The sequence below is a fragment of the Oncorhynchus clarkii genome, chromosome 2 (genome assembly GCF_045791955.1).
Source record: "Oncorhynchus clarkii lewisi isolate Uvic-CL-2024 chromosome 2, UVic_Ocla_1.0, whole genome shotgun sequence".
In the NCBI taxonomy this organism is placed as follows: Eukaryota; Metazoa; Chordata; class Actinopteri; order Salmoniformes; family Salmonidae; genus Oncorhynchus; species Oncorhynchus clarkii.
Genome location: NC_092148.1, coordinates 87,521,217 through 87,543,193, shown reverse-complemented (window position 1 = coordinate 87,543,193; position 21,977 = coordinate 87,521,217). Strand labels below are relative to the sequence as shown.

At 45.1% G+C, this 21,977-nt stretch overlaps 1 protein-coding gene across 3 annotated transcripts; it reads right to left on the bottom strand.

Moving 5' to 3' along the window:
- Positions 1-1,205: 1,205 nt before the first annotated feature.
- Positions 1,206-21,923, bottom strand: LOC139375607 (CCR4-NOT transcription complex subunit 4-like). 3 transcript variants are annotated; one of them, XM_071117414.1, is made up of 13 exons: positions 21,664-21,923; positions 19,691-19,897; positions 18,349-18,546; positions 15,445-15,531; positions 13,568-13,669; positions 13,102-13,227; positions 12,568-12,695; positions 12,186-12,416; positions 6,604-6,661; positions 6,082-6,343; positions 4,932-5,486; positions 4,259-4,519; positions 1,206-3,799 (listed from the first exon to the last, which is right to left on the bottom strand). In XM_071117414.1, the coding sequence occupies exons 2-13, from the start codon at positions 19,862-19,864 to the stop codon at positions 3,408-3,410; spliced, it is 2,574 nt and encodes an 857-aa protein (XP_070973515.1). In that variant the 5' UTR covers positions 19,865-19,897; positions 21,664-21,923; the 3' UTR covers positions 1,206-3,407. The 3 variants fall into 3 exon arrangements, with proteins under 3 accessions (XP_070973515.1, XP_070973501.1, XP_070973508.1); XM_071117400.1 differs by having other exon boundaries at positions 4,256-4,519; positions 21,664-21,912; XM_071117407.1 differs by having other exon boundaries at positions 3,271-3,799; positions 4,256-4,519; positions 19,691-19,865; positions 21,664-21,873.
- Between the last annotated feature and the right edge of the window lie 54 nt (positions 21,924-21,977).

Genomic DNA, 21,977 nt, shown 5'->3' with positions numbered 1-21,977 from the left:
CTGTCTGAGGTCCTACAGAGTGAGCTATAGCAGTACACTGCTATTCTGCTGCAGGTAGCCACATAGTACTGCATAGGCTGGCTGGCTGCGTGGACCAGGTTGCACTGCACAGGAGGTGGGCGAGGACTGCATACAGTATGCAAGAACACACACACACACACTCCTACCTCTCAGACAAACCCTCAGATCTGAGAGCACCATCTAGCTGGCCACATACTCCTGCCAGCTTTTCAAAGTCAATAAATCAATGTAGGACAATGTCAATTTGATATCAGTTGGGACAGAATTAAAAACAATTACAGGGCTTTTACAGGGGATAAACAACGAAGACACAATGTACTTAGAGATAACCTTCAGTACCTGAGCGTCAACATCCCACTGAGCTCTCCCAACTGTTGTCGGGGGAAACAGGGCCTCCGTCTCAAACAGCATCCTATTCCCTATGTAGTACAATACAGGGCTCTGGTCAAAAGTAGTGCACTATATATGGAATAGCGGGCCATTTGGGAAACAACAGACTAAATTTGGGAAACAACAGACTAAATTTGGGAAACAACAGACTAAATTTGGGAAACAACAGACTAAATTTGGGTTGCAGAGCCTCAGCAGTGAGAGAAGACTCTGCCCCCTGGTGGAGAGAAAGTACAAATACAGTCCTGAAGAAATTTCTCTCTAGCATTTAAGTAATGATTGATTGACTTGAGTTTATGTGGTGTCACATTTAAGATCATTCACATTTTCTACTGGTCTTAAAATGCAGGTCTTCGCACTGTGGAGATCAAGCTGACGTTACATCAGAAACATTAGGGGTCTGTTTCCCGTGGAGATCAAGCTGACGTTACATCAGAAACATTAGGGGTCTGTTTCCCGTGGAGATCAAGCTGACGTTACATCAGAAACATTAGGGGTCTGTTTCCCGTGGAGATCAAGCTGACGTTACATCAGAAACATTAGGGGTCTGTTTCCCAGGCGCAGAACAAATCTAGTGCTGGAGTAGAAAGCATGCTCAAATGGACATTCTCCATTGAAATAAGGTTTTAGTCCAGGATAGGTTTTGATTCGTGTCCAGGAAACAGACCCTACGAGTTGTAACACTGGTTGTATCGACATGTTATGACACTTCAGAACAGTCAATGTAATACTTTAACGACAAGGAAACGTGACAGTGTGTGAATCTGTGAAACAAAAACAGCCAAATCGAGCACTGGGTGTTTCCATTTTATTTAAGGTTTCTTTTACCAGACCTGCAGAGGACAGTTCAATTCCTTTAAGCTCCTCAATGAGTGTTTAACTCAGCGTCATGTTTAAAACCACGGTGGTACGACTGACTGTTGGTTTCTCCTGGATCAGTTCTTGTTTCTGGTGAATACTGTTTTTAATAGGGGACGGCAGGAGAAAGAGGGAGAGAGAGAGAGAAAGATGGAGAGATCATGAGTTAAGCCTAAAAGAAAGAGGCTGTGAAGGGAGGAGAGGTTATTCATTTTCTTGGCCCAGAGGAAGGCAGAGAGCTCCTTGGATTAAATTGCAAGCCGTCGTTTGTCAGCTTGTCTTGTAGCACTTTACGATATCACATCGCATTATTTCCATTCTCAGAGGTTTTATACAGATACATATCAGAACATCTTGACACCCTTTCCCAATCACTCAAGCGCCTCTCATTAATTCATGGTAAGGCCTCGTTGAAAGCCCTCACGGGTCTAACAAGGTGTAAACTTGTAACGCTATTGGCTACCCTTATTAGCATTAGTTTTGACCTGCATATCCTGGAAGCCTTTTCATCAACCCCTTCATTTCTCTGTTTTGTCTGCTTTCTGGTAGTTCTCCTGATAAGGGTTTACCTACTGGAGGTGCCACACAGTGGCACTGTGTATAAGACCAAATCCTGGTTTCAGGACGTCCCAGTATTAGCCTGTAATACTCCCAACAGTTTTTAAATACTGTACTTTTTTCTCTAGCCTCGACGCCAACCGCTCCGTTTCACCAGAATTAGCAGTTAACGTGCCGAGGTCTGGTATCGCGAGTCTTGGCCTATTCTTCTTCCGACCAGCGAACAGTGGCGAGACTCTTTAACCAGTCGGCCAGCCCTCCTGTTAGGTGGTGCTACTTCCTCTGATACAGAGGTTCAACTGAATCTTCCCTCTACTACAGGACGGGGCACCATGACCCCTGACCCCAAAGGGATGAACGTTGGTTTTAATGACCTGCATGAGACAAGTCATTGGCTGGGCGCGTTCCAGGCAGACTACATTGCAGTCGCCTGCCAGATCTCACAACGCCTGGATAGGTGTTCTCAGCTAACCAGTTAAATCAGCTATAGCTGATCAGTTCTCAGCTAACCACATATGATATAGCAGTCTGACATTGACTTCAAAAGGTTGATCATTGGTTGCTGCATTGAGTGCAGCACGACTACAATCTAGTCGGCCTGGAACGTCACCATTGTGACCGTGTGTCTAACATGGAAACCGTAGCATGTATAGCCTACCTGTGCCCCTCAACTCACCCCTCCTGACGTCTTAGTCCGCCCATCTCTGTCTGCAGAATTTCCTGTCATCTGAACCAACTACAAGTCCCTCAACAATAGTTCTCGAAAGATTCTCAACCATACCTGTTAAACCGTTAAACTGAGGCATTTTGCCACATGCCCAAAGTGAACCACTCCAGGGCTTCTCTGCAGCGAGGGAGCGTAGAGTTTCATCCAGGTCTCCTGTTCTGTTGAAAGTGGGGTTGATGAGGGTTTTTAGGGCAAAGCTTTAAGAGCAGATTTCCATTCATTTGGTTGCTTCATCCTCAGAGTAATCGTGACTTCACTTCTTTCACCCATTTCATATTTAAATCACGAGTTAACTTCTTAAAATTACCCACGTTAATCTTGTTTCCTGTGCGTTTTGTAGTTATCGACTTCGGCGTCACCAAACCTAGTACTGCTCCTGTTCTCCGTGCTCGTCTAGATCATAAAGAACGGACCTCAAGTGAAGCTCACAGCAGTGTCTGATCCCAAACAATTCACCCGGGTCATATTCATTATGCACCAAACGAAAGAAAACTAAGTGAAACCGGCAGGGACTACATGGATTTATCTGTCCAATAAGAAACACTTTCCGTTTTCAAAATGTTTCACAACTACTGAACACACCCCTGACTACTGGAGCTCACAGTAAGGCATTGACTTGGTCGGTGGCAGGCCAAAAGGGAGGGTAACTAACAATGCATGTCATGTGACACGGGGAAAAGAAAAAAAAGGAACAAACAGGCCGTCAGAACAGAACAAAAAGATAGAAGTTTAAAGGACAAAGAAAGCAGCCTTGTTATTTTGTTAGCTAATAATTCTTCATAATTTGATAATCTGCAGATTGGTGTGTGTACACTGTATCTGTATCGGGTTGGGACACTGCTGTAATCTGTCTTTAGTGTCGGTCTCCGGCGGTGGTACTGTTTAGCAGCTCGGTAGCGCCCTGGCCTGGGGGTCTGAAGGCTGTCTGGAAGCCTGGGGGAGGGCTGTGAAACTGGCTGGGGTTGGCCTGTGTGGGTTGGGCCAGGCTGGGAAGGTAAGGGGCCCAGCCGGAGCCAGCTCTGTGGTGGAGGGGGAGGTGTGGGTGTGAGGCAGCCTGGTCTAGGAGGCCGTGGTGGTGGCTGTGGAGGGACAGGTGCTGTTGGTTCTGGGGCTGCTGGGGGAGAGAGGAGCTAGGCAGGGCAGGGCCGTCCATCTCTGTCAGGGCCTGGAGGGACTTGAGCCAGTGGGGAGGGTTCTGGTCTTCTTGGAAAAGGTCTAAACTGTTCCCTGTCGAGGCTGGGATGCCTGAAGAGAGGAGAGAGATGGATGAGTGAGTGAGTGAGTGGGAACTGTAGGACAGAGTTTCCCAAACTCTGCATGCTTTGGTTTTTGCCCTAGCACCACACAGCAGATTCAAAATAGCCAACTCATCATCAGCCTTTGATTAGGGCAAAAACCAAAACGTGTACCCAGAGGGAGCCCTCGGGACCGGCTGGAGAAACCATGGAGACCCAATTCCATTTAGTATCTTTAGTGCAGTCTACAGATCTCCATGGAAAACAGTGACTATTGTTGGTGAGTAGAGTATCCTGGCTAAATAAAGATGACATGTCCAACTCTGCTTATAACACTTTCAAGCCTATCTTAATAAGTTAGTGTAAATAGTTGTTAAATATCCGCATGTTATATGACAGAATAAAGTCGTCATCATCATCATCATCGCATTGTACCCGTGTAATAAATACGTCTGGGGTTACTCACTACCTGTGATGATGGCTGGGTCCATCCAGCTGGCTGTACCGTCCCAGCTGAGGCTGTGTGATAGCCCCCCTGGCCCATTTAGCCCCCCAGGACCCCCCAGGTGGTTGGGCCGCCCGATGTGGTTCACACTGGAGGACGAGGAGGAGGAGGAGGAAGAGGAGGAGTTGGGGAGACCGCCGAAGTTGATGTTTATGTTGGGGAGGAGAGCTCTCAGGCCAGCTTGCCATTCTTTCACATTGAGGCCATCTATAGAACAGCTGCTTTCTAGAGAGAAAACATATTTAATTAGAAAATAAGCAGTGCTGATTTGCTTCATTTAATACAGATTTTATGAATCCACACCTTCACAGGTGGCTTTGGACTGCCATCTTGTGGCCAAAACACAGAACTACATTACATGTAATTTGTCATTTTGACCTTGCAGGAAACATGGGAGAAATCGGCAAAACGATGACATGTTTTGACATTCAATGCTTGCTACAGTCCTACTGGACAGACTGTATTAAACATGACTCAAACAGGGTTGGGGTCAACTGAACTTCAATTCAGTCCATTCAGGATTTAAACTGAAATGCCAATTTCAATTTTTGTTTAATTCCTGAATTGAGACAAGACATAACTTACTCCTAACCTCAACACTCCAATAAGACAGAGCCAGGGTCTTATAACAACCTACCTGATATGGGGATCCCTCCCAGCCCTGTACTGTGGCGCTGAGGGGGCATGCTCAAGTCCAGGAAGTTTCCGTGTCCCCCTCCAGCGTTGGCCGAGTGGTTCAAGTGTGAGAGGTGATTATTGTTGCGTGCCGAGGGAGACATGTCCATCCAGGGATGCCGAGAGGCTGTGGCGGCCTGGGCAGCCTGACTGCCACCATGATGACTACTCTGACTCTGGGAACCAGGGAAACTAAAGGAACTATAGATTTGCCTGTGGTGGAGCTGAGAGAGGCGGGGTGGAGGTCCAAGGCTACTGGGGAAATGGTTGGGGTTGGAGGGGGGCAGGTGAAGGCCGTGGTGGGACCCGGGGTGGTGGAGGCTGAAGGGGCCGGGGGACCCCAGCGGACTGGGCTGGTCCTGGACTGACAGCTCCTTCTCTATGAGGTCAGCCAGGGCCTTCCTCGTGATGTCGAAGGGGTCGAAGCCTAGGTCGTCGTCCTGCTGTTGTGTCTTGGATGAGGAGCCGAAGCCGAAGGCTGCCTGCCAGTCTGTGGAGGACGAGACCGGTATTGTGTCTGGGGAAGGGAGAGAACCATGGAAAACTTATCTAGTGGTTATGTTTCAAAGTTGAAAAGCAGTGGAGCAGACACTGCACTGTTTTTTTTCACCCCTTGTTTTGTTGTGTCCAATTGTTAGTAGTTACAATCTTGTCTCATCGCTGCAACTCCTGTACAGACTTAAGAGAGGCGAAGGTCAAGAGCCATGCGTCCTCCGAAACACAACCCAACCTAGCTGCTCTGCTTCTTGACCCAATGCGCATCCAACCCGGAAGCTAGCCGCACCAATGTGTCGGAGGAAACACTGTACACCTGGCGACCTGGTCAGCGTGCACTGAGCCCGGCCCGCCACAGGAGTCGCTAGTGCTCGATGAGACAAGGACATCCCTGCCGGCCAAACCCTCCCTAACCCGGACGATGCTAGGCCAATTGTGCGCCGCCACATGGGCCTCCCGGTTGCGACAGAGCCTGGGCGCGAACCCAGTGTCTCTGGTGGCACAGCAGTGCCTTAGACCACTGCTCCACCCGGGACGCGACACTGCACTGTTAAAAGGAAGCATCGTCTACTAAACAGTGTGTGTGTGTGTCTCAGTGTCTACCCCACACAACCCACCTGATGCGAAGAGGCTCTGTGGTTCAGGGGTCATGGGCCAGTCGGGTCCCCCTCTAGGCGTGTTAGGGAAGGGGGGCAGGCCAGACGGGATAGGGTTGGGTTGTCTGAAGTTACTGTTGTCTGAGAACAGCGACTGGGACTCTGCAGCAGCCCCCTCGAAGGGAGAACGGGCAGTGAGATCCACTACACTGATAGGAACAACCAGACTGCTCGGGGGTCTGGTCAGCCCCGGAGGAGAGGAGGGGGACTCACTGTTAGGCATCTGGAGAGGGGGGGGGGGGGGGAGACATTGGTAATGTCTGTGACAATGTAACATTTGTAAGAAATAAATCAGCTATATTTGAAATGGCCCAGAAGAAACTGTATACATATATTTAACAATCATTTCCCTAAATAACATCAATATGTTCTTCATGTAATAAAGTAATTATCTATATACTTATACACATCTTGAAAACACATGTAGAAAGGTTCAAACATTTCTATACTTCTACATTAGGTCATTAGTAAAGGTCTTCGTACCTGTTGTAATGCCTCTCCATTCACCATACTTATTGTTTCCGGAGGTTTGTCGCTGGGACTAAAGAGAAACAGACTATGATTTTCATGGCCCACCACCAGCATTTAAAACAGACCAAAAGGAGACCCGTTTGGCCTGTGAGTTATAGCCTTTTCACTTTATTGTGCTGACCTGAACCAAACTAGGGCCGGCTTGGATTCTCTCTTCACACAGCCCTTTTCAACACGATTCCAGCAACTATAGTGAATGTGTAACCATGCAGGACAGAATAGTACTGCCTGCCTTCTCAGTAAGCTTGGTTTAACCCTCCAGTATACAGTATAACATCTCTGTTGTCATTGTAAAATGGACTAAAGTCTTATTCTTGTACAGTGCCTTCAGAAAGTAGTCTCACCCTTGCACATTTTGTTGTGTTAAAGTCTGAACTTAAAATTGATCAAATGTAGATTTTTTTTGGTCACTGGCCTACATACAATAACCCATAATCAAAGTGGAATAATGTTTTTACAAATTAATTTTAAAAAAGTTCAAATGTCTTGAGTCAATAAGTATTCAAACTGTTATGGCTTAAATAAGTCCAGGAGTAACAGTGTGCTTCACAAGTCACATAATAAGTTGCATGGACTCTGTGTGCAATAATAGTGTTTAACATGATTTTTGAATGACCACCTCGCCTCTGTACAGTTAGTGACCACCTCGCCTCTGTACAGTTAGTGACCACCTCGCCTCTGTACAGTTAGTGACCACCTCGCCTCTGTACAGTTAGTGACCACCTCGCCTCTGTACAGTTAGTGACCACCTCGCCTCTGTACAGTTAGTGACCACCTCGCCTCTGTACAGTTAGTGACCACCTCGCCTCTGTACAGTTAGTGACCACCTCGCCTCTGTACAGTTAGTGACCACCTCGCCTCTGTACAGTTAGTGACCACCTCGCCTCTGTACTAGGTACAGTTAGTGACCACCTCGCCTCTGTACTAGGTACAGTTAATGACCACCTCGCCTCTGTACTAGGTACAGTTAGTGACCGCCTCTGTACAGTTAGTGACCGCCTCTGTACAGTTAGTGACCGCCTCGCCTCTGTACAGTTAGTGACCGCCTCGCCTCTGTACAGTTAGTGACCGCCTCTGTACTAGGTACAGTTAGTGACCGCCTCGCCTCTGTACAGTTAGTGACCGCCTCGCCTCTGTACAGTTAGTGACCGCCTCGCCTCTGTACAGTTAGTGACCGCCTCTGTACAGTTAGTGACCGCCTCTGTACAGTTAGTGACCGCCTCTGTACAGTTAGTGACCGCCTCTGTACAGTTAGTGACCGCCTCTGTACAGTTAGTGACCGCCTCTGTACAGTTAGTGACCGCCTCTGTACAGTTAGTGACCGCCTCTGTACAGTTAGTGACCGCCTCTGTACAGTTAGTGACCGCCTCTGTACAGTTAGTGACCGCCTCTGTACAGTTAGTGACCGCCTCTGTACAGTTAGTGACCGCCTCTGTACAGTTAGTGACCGCCTCTGTACAGTTAATGACCGCCTCTGTACAGTTAATGACCGCCTCTGTACTAGGTACAGTTAGTGACCACCTCGCCTCTGTACTAGGTACAGTTAGTGACCACCTCGCCTCTGTACAGTTAGTGACCGCCTCTGTACAGTTAATGACCGCCTCTGTACAGTTAATGACCGCCTCTGTACTAGGTACAGTTAGTGACCGCCTCGCCTCTGTACTAGGTACAGTTAGTGACCGCCTCGCCTCTGTACTAGGTACAGTTAGTGACCGCCTCGCCTCTGTACTAGGTACAGTTAGTGACCGCCTCGCCTCTGTACTAGGTACAGTTAGTGACCGCCTCGCCTCTGTACAGTTAGTGACCGCCTCTGTACAGTTAGTGACCGCCTCTGTACAGTTAGTGACCGCCTCTGTACAGTTAGTGACCGCCTCTGTACAGTTAGTGACCGCCTCGCCTCTGTACAGTTAGTGACCGCCTCGCCTCTGTACAGTTAGTGACCGCCTCGCCTCTGTACAGTTAGTGACCGCCTCGCCTCTGTACAGTTAATGACCGCCTCGCCTCTGTACAGTTAGTGACCGCCTCTGTACAGTTAGTGACCGCCTCTGTACAGTTAGTGACCGCCTCTGTACAGTTAGTGACCGCCTCTGTACAGTTAGTGACCGCCTCTGTACAGTTAGTGACCGCCTCTGTACAGTTAGTGACCGCCTCTGTACAGTTAGTGACCGCCTCTGTACAGTTAGTGACCGCCTCTGTACAGTTAGTGACCGCCTCTGTACAGTTAGTGACCGCCTCTGTACAGTTAGTGACCGCCTCTGTACAGTTAGTGACCGCCTCTGTACAGTTAGTGACCGCCTCTGTACAGTTAGTGACCGCCTCTGTACAGTTAGTGACCGCCTCTGTACAGTTAGTGACCGCCTCTGTACAGTTAGTGACCGCCTCTGTACAGTTAGTGACCGCCTCTGTACAGTTAGTGACCGCCTCTGTACAGTTAGTGACCGCCTCGCCTCTGTACAGTTAGTGACCGCCTCGCCTCTGTACAGTTAGTGACCGCCTCGCCTCTGTACAGTTAGTGACCGCCTCGCCTCTGTACAGTTAGTGACCACCTCGCCTCTGTACAGTTAGTGACCACCTCGCCTCTGTACAGTTAGTGACCACCTCGCCTCTGTACAGTTAGTGACCACCTCGCCTCTGTACAGTTAGTGACCACCTCGCCTCTGTACAGTTAGTGACCACCTCGCCTCTGTACAGTTAGTGACCACCTCGCCTCTGTACAGTTAATGACCACCTCGCCTCTGTACAGTTAATGACCACCTCGCCTCTGTACAGTTAATGACCACCTCGCCTCTGTACAGTTAATGACCACCTCGCCTCTGTACAGTTAATGACCACCTCGCCTCTGTACAGTTAATGACCACCTCGCCTCTGTACAGTTAATGACCACCTCGCCTCTGTACAGTTAGTGACCACCTCGCCTCTGTACAGTTAGTGACCACCTCGCCTCTGTACAGTTAGTGACCACCTCGCCTCTGTACAGTTAGTGACCACCTCGCCTCTGTACAGTTAATGACCACCTCGCCTCTGTACAGTTAATGACCACCTCACCTCTGTACAGTTAATGACCACCTCGCCTCTGTACAGTTAATGACCACCTCGCCTCTGTACAGTTAATGACCACCTCGCCTCTGTACTAGGTACACACATACAGATAACTGTAAGGTCCCTCAGTTGAGCAGTGAATTTCAAACAGATTCAACCACGCAGACCAGGGAGGTTTTCCAATGCCTCACAATTTCAGGGATTTCACCATGAGGTCAATGGTGAATTTAAAACAGAGTTCAATGCCTGTGATAGGAGAAAACTGAGGATGGATCAACAACATTGTAGTTACTCAACAATACTAACCTAAATTACAGTGAAAAGGAAGTCTGTACAGGAAAAAAAACTATTCCAAAACATGCATCCTGATTGCAATAAGGCACTAAAGTAATACTGCAAAAAAACGTGTTCAGCAATTCCCTTTTGTCCTGAATACAAAGTGTTACGTTTGGGACAAATCCAATACAGCACATTACTGAGTACCACTACATATTTTCAAGCATAGTGGTGGCTGCATTATGTTACGGGTATGCTTGTCATCTTTAAGGAATGGCGAGTTTTTCAGGATAAGAAAAAAAACAGAATGGAGCTAAGCACAGGCAAAATCCTAGAGGAAAACCTGGTACAGTCAGCTTTCCACCAAAAACTGGGAATGAATTTACCTTTCAGCAAGACAATAACCTAAAACACAAGGCAAAATCTACACTGGATTTGCTTACCAAGAAAACAGCTAATGTCCCTGAGGGGCCGAGTTACAGTTTTGATTTAAATCTACTTGAAAATCTATGTTAATACCTGAAAATGTCCAGCAATGATCAACAACCAATTTGATAGAGCTTTAAGAATTTAGAAAATAATAAATATGCAAATAGTGTATAATCCAGTTGTGGAAAGCTCTAAGAGATTTACCAAGAACGCTGTAAATCACTGCCAAAGATAATTTACCAAGAACGCTGTAAATCACTGCCAAAGATAATTTACCAAGAACGCTGTAAATCACTGCCAAAGATAATTTACCAAGAACGCTGTAAATCACTGCCAAAGATGATTTACCAAGAACACTGTAAATCACTGCCAAAGATAATTTACCAAGAACGCTGTAAATCACTGCCAAAGGTGATTTACCAAGAACACTGTAAATCACTGCCAAAGATAATTTACCAAGAACGCTGTAAATCACTGCCAAAGATGATTTACCAAGAACACTGTAAATCACTGCCAAAGATGATTTACCAAGAACGCTGTAAATCACTGCCAAAGATGATTTACCAAGAACACTGTAAATCACTGCCAAAGATAATTTACCAAGAACGCTGTAAATCACTGCCAAAAGATAATTTACCAAGAACGCTGTAAATCACTGCCAAAGATGATTTACCAAGAACACTGTAAATCACTGCCAAAGATAATTTACCAAGAACGCTGTAAATCACTGCCAAAGATGATTTACCAAGAACACTGTAAATCACTGCCAAAGATAATTTACCAAGAACGCTGTAAATCACTGCCAAAAGATAATTTACCAAGAACGCTGTAAATCACTGCCAAAGATGATTTACCAAGAACACTGTAAATCACTGCCAAAGATAATTTACCAAGAACGCTGTAAATCACTGCCAAAGATGATTTACCAAGAACGCTGTAAATCACTGCCAAAGATAATTTACCAAGAACACTGTAAATCACTGCCAAAGATGATTCAGGATTGTGAATACTTATGTAAATGAGATATTTATGCATTTCATTTTCAATAAATTTGCACCAATTTTTAAAAACATGTTTTCATTGTCACTATGGAGTACCCATGTTGAATTCAGGCTGTAACAACAAAATGTGGAATAAGTCAAGGGGTATGAATACTTTCTGAAGGCACTGCATATCAGGGGTTCTCAAAGTGTGATCCAGGTACTGCAGGGGGTCTGTGGCCAGATCTCTCAATCTATATCCACCCACACACAATTTTTTAAAATTAATATTACAAAAAGAGAATTTTGGCCAAGGGATCCATGGAATATATTTAAAGTGTGTAATATTAATCTATAATGTATGTTCTTAACTCTGGGCAACATGGGCCTCGGAGGCTCACAGACATATTGATATCCACAGTACTCCAATTATACATTTTTTCAACTCAATACTATTCCCTCCCCCATTTAATAAAATAAAAAAATGTTTTGTACTTAACTGCACTGTAATTTAAGTTTTAAAAACTGCGAAGTTCTCTCTGCCTAATGGCAAAAAGTGTAGAATTACGGGAAATTCGCTTTAAATCTGCATTATTTTCTCTCCGATGGCAAAATGCAGGCCTTTGAAAATGTTCCTTCCCCGGGGCTGAGACTTGGTTCGTCTGGCCATGTAATGCAGAAGTCATAGTAAAAAATTCCTTGTAGGCTATTTGTTAAAATGGCACTCAAGTAATGTTCTGATTATGAGGGGGTGCTTTCACAAAAGTGGTCCATTACCCAAAAGGTTTGAGAAGCCCTGTTCCATATTACCTGTTGCTGTCACAGTTAGAGGAGAAGGGGGACAGGGCAGCAACCTGACCAGACCCCATCCCCAGCTCGGTGTCCAGCCCCAGGCCAAGTCCTAACCCATCGGAGGTCATGCCCTCTGGGTCCAGGCAGCAGTCTAGCAGCGGAGGAGACTTCCTGTCCTCTGACAGGCCATTGGCCAGTTTGCCACCGTACCCCGATAGAATCGGCCACCCATCTTTGCCATTGTTGGGTCTGTTGTGATAAATGGACAAATATCTAATAAAGAGATGTTGTGTGGTGGAAATCGATAGAAGCCTAAGGTGGTCAAGCGGTTAGTGCCACAGCCTCCGGGGCAAATATTTACTGTTGGGTAGATAGGGGGAAGCCAAAATACCAAACATACCTGTGTGTAGAATTTGAAGATCTGCTTTTTGACTTTTCCCCTGCACACGGTGACGTTTGTAGAAAGCTTGGGTTCATTTTGTAGAGGTCCTGGAGTAGTGTTTGCTCGTATTCTTGGTGTTTCCCAGCCTAAGGACAAACATAATAACGTTAAGTAATTTAAGCAGTGAATCATAAACACACAACGCTCCCACTGTTCGCCATAGACACCTACTCAATTCAACTGTGTCGCAGCTTCCACCTAGACCCAGATCTAGCATGACAACGACATTAGGAATTGGCTATACAGCACATCCAGATCTGGGACCAGGCTAGCTTCAAGTAACATTAATACTGAGGTCCAAAGTCACTTGAAGTAAGAACATGGAAAAGGCAGATACTAAAACATCCAAAAAGGAAATAAAAGAACAAGATCTAACCCGGGACAAGGTATACACACAGGCAAGGACAGTATGTGACGCCAAGAGAAAGTTGTTCGGCATCTCTATTCACCCACCAACAAATCACACAGGAAGAAAAAAAAAGGATATGTTACCTGCATCTCCTCTTTAGTAAAGCTAGCCGCCTCGTCCCCCAGCTCATGTAGATACATACAGTCTGGTTTGGGACACTGCATGCTTTTGAGGAAGTAACTGCAGTATTTTGTTGTACCTAAAGAAGCCTGTATTTAAAAAAAAATACATGATTTTAAATACAGAAAGGAGAGCTCAGTGAAAATGTACTTGACAAATGTCATCTTCAGTTGTTGCCCTCTAAATCATATTATTACATATCTAAGACAAAAGGTCATATAGCATTTAAGATAAGGAACGTTATCAAATAAAGTACGATCTTACAATAAGTCTACAAACAGTTACTTCTAGGACCAGTTTCCCAGACAGATTAAGCTTTGTCCTGGACTAAAATGCTCCTTCAATGGAATTTCTCCATTGAGAATTGTTATCCAGGATTTGGTTTAATTTGTGTCCAAGAAACTGGCCCTGAATGTCTGTTTCGGTCACCTTGAGTGTTCTGCCGTCCACCACTACATTGTTTACACATTGTATTGCTCTGAGGGCGTCTTCAGAGCGGATATAGGTGACATAGGCACTGGCACTGGGACCCTGTGGATCAGAAAAGTTATAATAATATTCAGAATAGGTCATAAGAAAACACACTGCTTTGTTAGAGATGTATTGAGAGGAACCCACTTTTGAATTCAATCCCACTTTTTACGATCTGACTTTTCTCCAAAGTAATTGACAGTACAGTGAGTTTGTAACAGTACCAGCCGGAAGTTTGGACACCTACCCATTCAAGCGTTTTTCTTAATATTTTCTACATTGCAGAAAAAAATAGTGAAGATATCAAAAATAATTACTAACACATATCGAATCATGTAGTAACCAAAAGTGTTAAATCTACGATTCATCAAAGTAACCTTGATGACCGCTTTGCACACTCTTGGCATTCTCTCAACCAGCTTCACGAGGTAGTCACCTGGAATGCATTTCAATTAACAGGCCTACCTTGTTAAAAGTTGAATTCCAAATTCTTTCCTTCTTAATGCATTGAGCCAATCAATTGTGTGACAATGTAGGTGTGGTATACAGAAGATAGCCCTATTTGGTAAAATACCAAGTCCATATTATGCCAAGAGCAGCTCATATAAGTATAGAGAAAGGACAGTCCATCACTACTTTAAAACATGAAGGTCAGTCAATTCTGAAAATTTCAAGATCTTTGAACGTTTCAAGTGTAGTCGCAAAAACCAAGAGCTATGATGAAACTGGCTCTCATGAGGGCGACCACAGGAAAGGAAAACCCAGAGTTACCTCTGCTGCAGAGTACAAGTTCATTAAAGTTACGAGCCTCAGAAATTGCAGCCCAAATAAATGCTTCACAGAGTTCAAGTAACAGACACATCTCAACATCAACTGTTCTGAGGAGACTGTGTGAAGCAGACCTTCATGGTAGAATTGCAGCATATAAACCACTTCTAAAGGACACCAATAAGAAGAGGATACTTGCTTGGGCCAAGAAACAAAAGAAATGGACTTAAGACCGGTGGAAATCTATCCTTTGTTCTGATGAGTCCAAATTGTAGATTTCTGGTTCCAACCGCCGTGTCTTTGTGAGACGCAGATTAGGTGAACGGATGATTTTCGCATGTGGTTGCCACCGTGAAGCATGGAGGAGGAGATGTGATGGGGCTTTACTGGTGACACTGTCAGTGAATTATTTAGAATTCAAGGCACACCTAACCAGCATGGCTACCACAGCATTCTGCAGCGATAGGCCATCCCATCTGGTGTGCGCTTAGTGGGACTATCATTTGTTTTTCAACAGGACAACAACACATAACACACCTCCAGGCTGTGTAAGGGCTATTTGACCAAGAAGGAGAGTGATGGAGTGCTGCATCAGTCCTCCACAATCACCCAACCTCAACCCAATTGAGATGGTTTAGGATGAATTGGACCGCAGAGTCAAGGAAAAGCAGCCAACAAGTGATCAGCATATGTGGGAACCCCTTTCAAGACTGTGGGTAAAGCATTCCAGGTCAAGCTGGTTGACAGAATGCCAAGAGTGTGCAAAGCTGTCATCAAGGCAAATGGTGGCTAATTTGAATACAAAACACATCTTGATTTGTTTTATACTTTTTTGGTTACTACATGATTCCATGTGTGTTATTTCATGGTTTTGATGTCTTCACTATTATTCTACAATGTAGAAAAGAGTAAAAATAAAGAAAAACCCTTGAATGAGGAGGTGTGTCTAAACTTTTGACTGGTACTGTATATATTTTAGTATGGCGATAGAACCCACGACTGTTCTCCGTTACCAACCTAAGTGTGCTACCCTCCTCCCAAGTGAGCCACAAAGAACCAGCTCTTACCTGTGAACCTGCATATGATGTGCTGTTGTTGATGACCACCTTGTGTATTTTCCCAAACTTCCCAAAATACTCTGGCCTTTTTAGAACCTGTGCAGAAATGAATAGAGATGGAGACATTTCTCACAAACAAAGCTTCATAAATACAGTCGAGGGAAATCAAATATAGCTAGGTCAGTAGACCGGAAATATGATCAAGTAACAGAATAGTGAGATGAAATTCTGAATATCTTTGTCCAACTTCTTAAAGCAGGGCTCTCCAACGCTGTTCCTGGAGAGCAACCCCTCCTTCAGGTTCACTCCGACCCTGTTCCTGGAGAGCAACCCCTCCTTCAGGTTCACTCCGACCCTGTTCCTGGAGAGCAACCCCTCCTTCAGGTTCACTCCGACCCTGTTCCTGGAGAGCAACCCCTCCTTCAGGTTCACTCCGACCCTGTTCCTGGAGAGCAACCCCTCCTTCAGGTTCACTCCGACCCTGTTCCTGGAGAGCAACCCCTCCTTCAGGTTCACTCCGACCCTGTTCCTGGAGAGCAACCCCTCCTTCAGGTTCACTCCGACCCTGTTCCTGGAGAGCAACCCCTCCTTCAGGTTCACTCCGACCCTGTTCCTGGAGAGCAACCCCTCCTTCAGGTTCACTCCGACCCTGTTCCTGGAGAGCAACCCCCCCTTCAGGTTCACTCCGACCCTGTTCCTGGAGAGCAGGTTTTAACTCAGACCCCAATTGTAACTAACCTGATTCAGCTTATCAACCAACTAATTATTAGAGTCAGGTGTGTTAAACTAGGGTTGGAGTGAAAACCTACAGGATGGTAGCTCTCCAGGAACAGGGTTGGAGTGAATAACTCATGGATACAATTTGTATGTCTCTGTGTGCAGTTGAGATGATTGACATTAGCTTAGGGCAATTGCTGGAAGTCTCCCGGTACAGTAGCCAGCTCCTTTCAAAAGCAGGAAAATAAATCTAACTACTGTAAAGCTGGGGTAGTTATTTATTAACGCTAATAATCTACACATAGTAATCAATATTTTATAAATTCATACATTTTACTGATAATATATATATTTTTATGGTTATCCACTTCCTCATTTTCTGTCCCAATGTAGTATAGAGATGTAGAGATCGCAATGTTGTATCCGTCTCAATGAGATTTCCCACGGACTCACAGACACCATAAATGGGACAGATACAACAATTGTGACCTCTATACAGCTCTATGAGAAATACAACCCCAAGTCTCAAAATCTCGCAGTTTCCCTTTAAAAATGACTGAAGCAAAGTGGGGGGGGGGGCGACTTCAGTAGATTTAACGCGACGTGTTAAAAACTATTTCCAATCAATGTGCTAAGTGCTTTTGATCTCCACCGGCATCTGTGAACATCAAATACTCTACGATACAACTATGTACTCTGCACATAAGCAGCAAAAAAACAACATTTCCCAGGTAAAAAAAAAAAAAGTATGCATGGGTTAACTGAAGAAGGAATGGGATAGTATATCACGTTACTTACAGAAGAAACCTATGGCATTTGTCTGAAATCAGATGAGAAAATATGGATATCTTAAAAACAACTAATTACCTAGATGTCTCCTACACTATCGATGATGGACTCACCTTTGGGTCGGTGAGGCTTCAAGAGGAAAATCCTCAAAAAAGGGTAGTTCAACTAGGGTTGCAAAATTCAGGAAACTCACAAATTTCCCATGTTTTCCAAAAATCCTAGTGGTAAGATTCCCAATTTCTGGAAAACTTGGGTATTTCTGGAATTTTGCCACCTTAACAAAAAGGATCTAGATACTCTGAATGATCGGCTATGAAAAGCCAACTGAAATTTACTCCTGAGGTGCTGACTTGCTGCACCCTCGACAACTACTGTGATTATTATTATTTGACCCTGCTGGTCATCTATGAACATTTGAACATCTCGGCCATGTTCTGTTATAATCTCCACCCGGCACAGCCAGAAGAGGACTGGCCACCCCTCATAGCCTGGTTCCTCTCTAGGTTTCTTCCTAGGTTCTGGCCTTTCTAGGGAGTTTTTCCTAGCCACTGTGCTTCTACACCTGCATTGCTTGCTGTTTGGGGTTTTAGGCTGGGTTTCTGTACAGCACTTTGAGATATCAGTTAATGTACGAAGGGCTTTACAAATACATTTGATTGATTGGCCTATACGGATATAGTAGATCTACACTGAGTATTCCAAACATTAGGAACACCTCCCCTTTTGCCCTCAGAACAACCTCAATTCACCAGGACACATACTCTACAAGGTGTTGAAAGCGTTCCACAGGAATGCTGGCCAATGTTGACTCCAATGCTTCCTACAATTGTGTCAAGTTGGCTGGATGTCTATTGGGTGGTGGACTGTTCTTTATACACACAAAGGAAACTGTTGAGCATGAAAAACCCAGCAGCATTGCAGTTCTTGACACAAACCAGTTTGCCTGGCACATACTACCATACCACATTCAAAGGCACTTCACTTTGTCTTGCCCATTCACCTTCTGAATGGCACACACACACAATCCATGTCTCAATTGTCTCAAAGCTTAGAAAATATTTAACCCGTCTCCTCCCATTCATTTTATTTATTAAACTAGGCAAGTCAGTTAAGAACAAATTCTTATTTACAATGACAGCCTAGGAACAGTGGGTTAACTGTCTTGTTCAGGGGCAGAATGACAGATTTTTACCTTGTCAGCTCGGGGATTCAATCTAGCAACCTTTTGGTTACTGGCCCAACGCTCTAACCACTAAGCTACCTGCTGCCCCATGATCTACATGGGGCAGTTTTAACAAGTGACATCAATACGGGATCATCCTTTTCACCTGGTCAGTCAATGTCATGGAAAGAACATCTAATATACACTCAATGTATATTAATGTAGTAAGCTCATAGGTGTCTCACCTCTGGATCTGCGAGCCTTTGAGAGAGCCCGACCACAAACACCAGGTTTCTCTGCACCACCCTGACGCTGGCCAGGTGTTTCCTGTTCTCTGTCACCTTCTGCTTCTTCTCGTTCTGTTTCTGCTTCTTCTCATTCTTTATCCTCTGGATCTCCTCCTGTGACAGGGGCTTGTACACCGCAGGGTCCTCCGGGTACGGCTGGATGGTAGGAGCAGAGATAGACAGGTAAACTCACCTATACAGACTATAGGTATATCCTTCTGGGGAGAGTTAGGAGCTGAGTAGAATCATTTCTGTCTCTGATGGATGAATAAAGTAGTATTACATTATACTAGATCAGTACTCTCCAACCCTGTTCCTGGAGCGCTACTGTCATGTAGGTTGTCGTTCCAACCGTAATCAAGCGCACCCGATTATAATAATTTGCTGGTTGATAAGCTGAATCAGGTTAGTTACAACTGGGGTTGAAACGAAAAGCAACAGGAGCGTAGCTCTCCAGGAACAGGGTTGAAAAGCCCTGTACTAGACTGTAGGTCACATTTCCATAACCCCAACGAGCCAGCCTTTTTCTGCAGACGGGGCAGAGGCCGTTCTCGTCTGTGCGGACACGGGGCCAGCAGAAGTGTAGGAGAAAGGCTAGGGGGTTAGGATAGGTTAAGTACCTATCTGCAGGCGGGGCAGAGGCCGTTCTCGTTTGTTCAGATGCGGTGCTAGCAGAAGGGCTAGGGGTTAGGATAGGTTATGCACCTTTCTGCAGACAGGACAAAGGTCGTTCTCGTTTGTTCAGATGCGGTGCCAGCAGAAGGGCTAGGGGTTAGGATAGATTACGTACCTTTCTGCAGGCGGGACAGAGGCCGTTCTCGTCTGTGCGGATGCGGTGCCAGCAGAAGGGCTAGGGGTTAGGATAGATTACGTACCTTTCTGCAGGCGGGACAGAGGCCGTTCTCGTCTGTGCGGATGCGGTGCCAGCAGAAGGGCTAGGGGTTAGGATAGATTACGTACCTTTCTGCAGGCGGGACAGAGGCCGTTCTCGTCTGTGCGGATGCGGTGCCAGCAGAAGGGCTAGGGGTTAGGATAGATTACGTACCTTTCTGCAGGCGGGACAGAGGCCGTTCTCGTCTGTGCGGATGCGGTGCCAGCAGAAGGGCTAGGGGTTAGGATAGATTACGTACCTTTCTGCAGGCGGGACAGAGGCCGTTCTCGTCTGTGCGGATGCGGTGCCAGCAGAAGGGCTAGGGGTTAGGATAGATTACGTACCTTTCTGCAGGCGGGACAGAGGCCGTTCTCGTCTGTGCGGATGCGGTGCCAGCAGAAGGGCTAGGGGTTAGGATAGATTACGTACCTTTCTGCAGGCGGGACAGAGGCCGTTCTCGTCTGTGCGGATGCGGTGCCAGCAGAATCGGCAGATCTGGTAGCCACAGGTGCAGGGGAAGAAGTTGACGTCGTCAATCTCCAGTGGCTCCATGCACAGAGGGCACTCCATGGAGTCGTCCTTCATCTCGGGGCTGTGGGACATCCTATGGTACGGTGAAGGGAGCAGGTGTCACGGCTGGGAGGGAGGAGCGTAGTACGGGATGGGAGCGTTAGTAAGACATCAAGTTATCTTAATTGTCCCAATTGGGAAATGTGTTGTGCAGTCAGGATCCAACAATAAACATTAAAAACATACGTGAAACAGTGAGATGGATAAAAAGGGACAGGCATTGTTGAAAAGTGCAGCAATAAATAGGCATTTCCTTTCATGTGCAGATGATAGGATAGAGACTGGAAAGACAATTCTGCTCCTCACAGACTCTATTTTGACTATTTTCTAAGTAGGCAAATAAATAGTCAACAATTGATAGGTTTCCATCCAATTGGAAACAGATTTGCATGCAAATATTCAAAAATCCCTATAAAAAGTAAGATGCGCATTTTCCATCCAGAGATGTGTTCCCATCAAGTTAGTTTGATATGGCTATTATATCAATATTTGCACATAAACAGCTTCATTTCTCACATAATTAATTTTACCAACACAAAAAGATCACCTCTTGTAGCTTATTTTGTTTCGTTTATATTTTTTTAATTTAACAACAAATCTGCTGTTTCCATCAAGCTTGTAGAAGCGTTTTATCTGACATAATTTACTCGCATTAAAAAGGCTGGATCGGATACCTGGATAGTGGAGAACATTAATAGTACACTAGTGACAACGCAAAACGTAGGCCTAAATCAGACCTGCTCACTTAACTAGTGGTACTGGTGTCTTAATATTTTAGTAGTCGAAGCTGAATGTTATGAGGATCATCACCAACTTCTGCCTGTGTTACAGGTCAATTGGCAACAGCTTGATACGAAAGTAGCAGATTGTGGTAAGGACAGCCAGCCACAAACACATTATGTGATGTTGTTTAGACAGTAGGAGGGCGTACCTTCTTGTAGCTGTCAACTGTAATAGATCAAAGACTGATTAAAAACCAGGCCTATTGAATGTTGGGGTTTGCTCAGTTCGGGCTGGTTTTTAATAGAAATAGATTGCAAACTGGAAGTCACTCAACCAGTGAGCTAGCTAGCTGATTTACAAGTAACGGCCATTGACAAACTAGCTTACGTTAACTCCATGGGTAACACTAGTTAACCAACTAACATTAGATACTTTCCAATATAATAGTTCAAACGCATATTTAAATCCGTTGCTAAACTACAGCGGACATAGCAAACATTCCCCTCAACAAATGATGCAGGTATACAAGTACTATAAGCAGCAATGGTCAGATGACTGATACTATGAAGCCAAATAGCTAGGTAATTAACGTTAGCATGCTGCTAATGGTTTGCAATGATTCTCTCCTGTGTTAACATATGTTAGTTAGCTCGCAAAAAAAAAGCCGGTCAGGTGCCTAAACAATAAAAATAGGAGTAAGACTCAAGTCAACGAGTCAAATGCCGTCCGTTTGACATTTTGCTTTGAGTAAATACCCAACGTTCACATGACAGGCACTGTCGTGTGAATACAAAGTGACAGCTTGTTAACCAACGAAAGTGCTAAGAGGCTAACATTAGCCAACAAGCTAACTTCAGAATCTAGGCTAGTTAGCGACTGCGGCCTACTAACGTTAGCTTGCGAGCTAACAGACTCAAGACACAGTAAACCATTGACATTAGATTAAATCCACAACTAGCTAGGCGTCAATGCAAAAATGATTGGCATTGAGGCAGAAACGGTATACATTCGTTCATGCACTGTATAAAATCGTTCAAGCTAAATGTTATGTTACCACGAAATTACCAGTAGACAGTTACAATAATAGTTTCGACTAGCTAGCTACTTACCCTGTACGTATTACAGGGATTCCAATCCAAATGGACAGTCACACCAAATTGGGCGGGGATTGCTGATGTCTCTGAACTGTCCAGATTTGTATAGACACTTGAGATTATGTTAGGCTTATTATTGCGCTATAATTCAAAAAGCTTGATAGATGTTTTGTCCTTTTCTTGTTTTGTTTTTTTTATCTGTAAAGAAGATACGCTCTAACCACCATCTTAGCTAGCATTAAAATAGGGAGGAGTGAATGAAGCAAGCGTTCAGTACGTACTGCGGCGGCGCAGAAGGTTATCAACAGTGCATTGTGGGCAATATAGTT

Coding starts and splice junctions, on each gene's coding strand:
- LOC139375607 (XM_071117400.1), bottom strand. CDS start 19,864: ATGTCCCACAGCCCCGAGATGAAGGACGACTCCATGGAGTGCCCTCTG. Junction 15,532..18,348: donor AAAGGCTCGCAGATCCAGAG/GTGAGACACCTA, acceptor ATTTCTGCACAG/GTTCTAAAAAGGCCAGAGTA. Junction 4,520..4,931: donor GGGAGGGATCCCCATATCAG/GTAGGTTGTTAT, acceptor TTTTCTCTCTAG/AAAGCAGCTGTTCTATAGAT.